Source organism: Amphimedon queenslandica, unplaced genomic scaffold, assembly GCF_000090795.2.
Source record: "Amphimedon queenslandica unplaced genomic scaffold, v1.1 AMPQUscaffold_11652, whole genome shotgun sequence".
NCBI lineage: Eukaryota > Metazoa > Porifera > Demospongiae > Haplosclerida > Niphatidae > Amphimedon > Amphimedon queenslandica.
Genome location: NW_003548106.1, coordinates 3,919 through 8,207, shown reverse-complemented (window position 1 = coordinate 8,207; position 4,289 = coordinate 3,919). Strand labels below are relative to the sequence as shown.

Below are 4,289 nucleotides of genomic sequence, written 5' to 3'. Positions count from 1 at the left end.
CGCATACATATTACATACACATTCACCATGCATATGTACATGTATGTGTATATATGTGTACATTATTATTTATGCATACACATCATGCATAGACACATATCACTATCACATGATACACACACACACACACACACACACACACAGATACACTCATGTATGGATACACACACACACCACACCTGTACAAATAAAGGACAGGTGCAGGGGGTGTCCATATTTGAAGATTACTATAATCTAGCTATTCTGGTACATGCATCAGTGATAATAGTCTACTAATAGCTATTTTAGTTTAATTATTTCATTCATATTCTTATTTAGAAAGTTACAGTCTTACATATGTTTGCTTATAATAATTAATTACATGTATGCATAATTTGTGATTCAAAAGTGTAATACACACGACAATTAAACAAGTAACAGTATCACACTAATTAGACACATGTCATACTATAATTGAAGGCGATGCATGATCTTTTTGACCTCAGCCACACTTAGCATATAGGCATAATAAGTGTAAATGTTTTTTTCCATTCAAAAATGCTACAAAATTATGCCATTCTCAAGCAATTTGAATTTTAAAAAGCATAACAAGTACAATAAGTAGCCCTAATTGAGGCTCTATTGCTTTTAAGAAGAACGCTATGCCCTTCATACACAGCCTGGCAAGAACCCCAGAATAACTAACCTGCTGATATCTTGTAATAATGTATTTCATTACATCTACTACGTGCATACTTGGCACTGGGTTGATTTTTAAGTGCATCATTGGAAGATGATCCCTTTCCTGCAATTACTACAAGGTAGTCCTCACCATCAGAATGTAGTGCTACCATTCCACAGTTGGCCTTCATCATTGGACCATGATCAGAAGTAGAAGGAGAAAGTTCCCTCCAGGTGAATGTATCCACGTTGAAAGAATGCAAACTATTATGATAGCAGCCAGAATGACCACAATACCCACCAAAGTAGTAAATTTCCTTTCCAATAGCAACAGATGAATATCCCCAGACACCCAGTGGAGGGTTACCATTTGTAGGCCTCTGCTCCCATTTCCCAGTTGGTAAATGACACATATCCATTAATGACGTCATTTCTTTTTTCATTTCACTATCATGTGTCTCGGGGAGATCAGGCTGGTCTCCACCCCACATATAAAGGTAGTCTCCTACCTTTACTGTGGAGTGTCCATATCTCTCCACTGGTTGATAGTCTATAGAGAACAAGAGGTACCAGTAACAGAGTAACAGTAATATAGTGATGAGCCTTAGAATAAGGACAGGATACAGAGGAGTAAAGCAAGTGAGAGAGTAAGAGAGACAAAGAATGAATGAAAGAGATACAAAGAGAAGAGAATAGTGACCCTCACTTTTAGATGCCATTCTTGAAAAATACCAGCCCCACCTAAGTTGCGTCATAAGTATGACATCACTTCAGACCACACCATATACCAATGCAGGAAGCGGAAGTAGATAGAAAAATATGCAGCAACTTGAGCAAGCTCTAATAATAAACTTCCCAAATCAAGTGTAATGCAAAAATGCAACTAACAATAGTCTATTTGGGTAGTTTACGTTGATTAGCAATAATCAGTCTTCATTTTAATGTTCATGTGCAACCCTCCCTTGAAGCATAGCATACATGTTAGAAGAATGTACATGTGCATAATGTCCCCAGTGTCTAATTTTGGCTGCCATAATAATGGTAGTCTTGTACATGCACAGTAAGATAATAAGATAACATTTACAATACACTGATTAAGATCATTTGACCAGGTCAAAGTGATATGGCAAAAGGCTCCTCCTGAAAGAGCTAGTTACTTCAAGAACAAGTGTATCTAGTCTTGTATAAAACCTTTGCATGAGTACTAGATCTATACGCAGTTACCTAACTTAAGTTCTCATCAAAAGAATTATTTAGAATAAAAATAAAATACAGAAATTGGCTAAGATTAATTAAAACTCATACAAAGAGAACAAAAATAATTTATTATTTTTGATTCTATCAGTTAACTTATCAGGTAGTACCATTAATGATTGAATGTGTTAATATATCACATTAATGATTAAATAATAATGATTAAATTTGTTGATATATCAGTTAGTGTACCATTAATAATAACGTGTACCACTAGTGCCTTTCTCTTTCCTCTCATAAGAGTTCCTGTGGCAGAAGGTACCTAAATATATACACATAGAGTTCATGATATCATTCTACAAAGAGATAAAAGCGTATTTTTCTAATTACATTTATAATATGTTAGTAGGTCATAGGCATATGTACATGTAAATGTAGGTATAGGAATGAAATTTGAATTGAAGGGGGTCAATCCCACAAGTCATGCATGTACATTATAATGGAATATGAATATCGGAAATAATAAAAAATCATTTTTTGTCATTTTTGGACAAAATTGCTCAAACAGCTGGTCAAAACCCTGTACTACAGGATCTTTGACCAAAAACATTAGTAAAAAACCAATTTTGATCTAAATTAGCAAAAAGTTTCTGCACAATATTATTTTACATATACATATCATACTTGTGTATCATGTATGTGTATGTGTATGCATCAAAAACATGTAATAAAAATTGAGAATAATTCCCCCAAATGATTTTTGGTGATATACATGTACATACCCTGTACTAAGTAACATGCTAGCATTATACTACATATACATGTAAGTAGAAAATGTAATAAAAATTGGGAGTCATTTTGGGCCAATTTTTAGAAAAAAAAACACGGGTATATTACAGAGTACTTTTCTAAAATTTAAAGATTTTAAATGATTTGAAAATTATTTGTTAGAAAGAGCTGGAACTTTTTACATAGCATAAGGATATTAATACTGTATAGCAGGAAATTTTGGAGGCATTTATATTTGATGAATTTGCTAAATTTTGGTGATCGGTAAATTTTAAGCGGGCAAAGCTAACATTAATAGCTACATTAATAGTCTGTGCTACAATAAAATTAATAGCTGACCTTTAAATATTAGCTTATGTGCTTCAATAGGAACTAGCTCCAAACTTTTCATGAATAATAATTTTCAAATTGCCAATGCTAATGCTATCAGGATCCTCCAGTAATACATCCTCTACCTTTGATCCTGTGACAATAAATAATATTATACTGACTATTATTAACAGACTAACTAGGGAAATATTTGTCCATAACCTTTGGATAGATGAGCTGCCTATCTACTGCATACAATACCCAGAAAAAGATAGTCACCACCTGAAAGAAAGGAAAAATAACACCAAATAAATACATAGGAAGATGATAGAGGATCAATGTTGATGGAGTTAGACATGACCTGAAAAAGACAAATCAACAAGTCCAATCACCTTATATAAATAAAGTTCACGAAACACATAATGTCACTCAGTTGATACAATACATGTTGTCATGTTCATGTATACATAATGTAGAGCTACATGTACAAGTATAGGAACTGGCCACGAATTTGAGGGCATTAACAAAGATAATGACCAGTCATTGTTGTTAATTTATAGCCAGCAACAGATTAAAAGAATCAGACAGATCGAAAGAAAAAAAGTAAACAAATTCTAGCTATAGGATACAACAGCAGCAAATGCATAAACATACATGTACATGAAAATGCTAGAATGTCAATATCAATGGATGTACTTTTTCATATTTTTGTGAGGAAAGAAATCAAATGACACAGATATGTAAACAATCACATACATGATAATGGAAATGCTCTTCTCCCACCCCAAAAAGAAATAATGAAAATGATACTTTAGTGGGATGGTATATATTAGTTCACTATCACCCCACTACATTATCAATTTCATTTTTCCTTTTAGAGGCGGGAGAAGTATTTTCATGTACTTGGTAGAATAATGCTACCTAAAGTGGTTCTTGTCTCTCTCCTTTCTCTTGTTCTAGTATATTCTGCTGCTGGTTTGGAGTGTAGGATCTATGTCAGTTCATCTGATGGTATCGACAATACCTCTTGTTGGACTGGAGGAGTTCAAACACCTTGTGCTACTATTGATCTAGCTATACAAGGAACTGCTACTCTACAATACAACTGTTCATCAGGTATCCTTATCAACCTGTCTCCTGGTACATATACACTAGACACTACTAGTCTACTAGAGCAACAGCTACTGAGGAATAATGTGAGTATTATTGGTATGAGGGATGGTAATAGATATAAAGAGGTTAGTATCATGTGTCTACATGTTTCCTCTTCTTCATATAACTGGTTAAGGTATATTGCATTTGAATGTGTTAGTCTTTATTATTGTAACAATGTTCCG

At 33.7% G+C, this 4,289-nt stretch overlaps 1 protein-coding gene and 2 long non-coding RNA genes across 3 annotated transcripts; all 3 read right to left on the bottom strand.

Moving 5' to 3' along the window:
• Positions 1-605: 605 nt before the first annotated feature.
• Positions 606-1,397, bottom strand: LOC105315150 (kelch domain-containing protein 3-like). The gene is made up of 2 exons (XM_020005201.1): positions 1,367-1,397; positions 606-1,210 (listed from the first exon to the last, which is right to left on the bottom strand). Exons 1-2 carry the CDS (start codon positions 1,377-1,379, stop codon positions 681-683), a joined length of 543 nt encoding a protein of 180 aa, XP_019860760.1. The 5' UTR covers positions 1,380-1,397; the 3' UTR covers positions 606-680.
• A 601-nt stretch (positions 1,398-1,998) lies between these two features.
• LOC109589078 (uncharacterized) lies at positions 1,999-3,204 on the bottom strand. The gene is made up of 3 exons (XR_002188511.1): positions 3,153-3,204; positions 2,983-3,106; positions 1,999-2,176 (listed from the first exon to the last, which is right to left on the bottom strand). It is a non-coding gene; the product is annotated as an uncharacterized LOC109589078 (long non-coding RNA).
• Positions 3,205-3,903: 699 nt separating this feature from the next.
• Positions 3,904-4,230, bottom strand: LOC109589077 (uncharacterized). Its single transcript, XR_002188510.1, has 2 exons — positions 3,977-4,230; positions 3,904-3,943 (listed from the first exon to the last, which is right to left on the bottom strand). It is a non-coding gene; the product is annotated as an uncharacterized LOC109589077 (long non-coding RNA).
• Between the last annotated feature and the right edge of the window lie 59 nt (positions 4,231-4,289).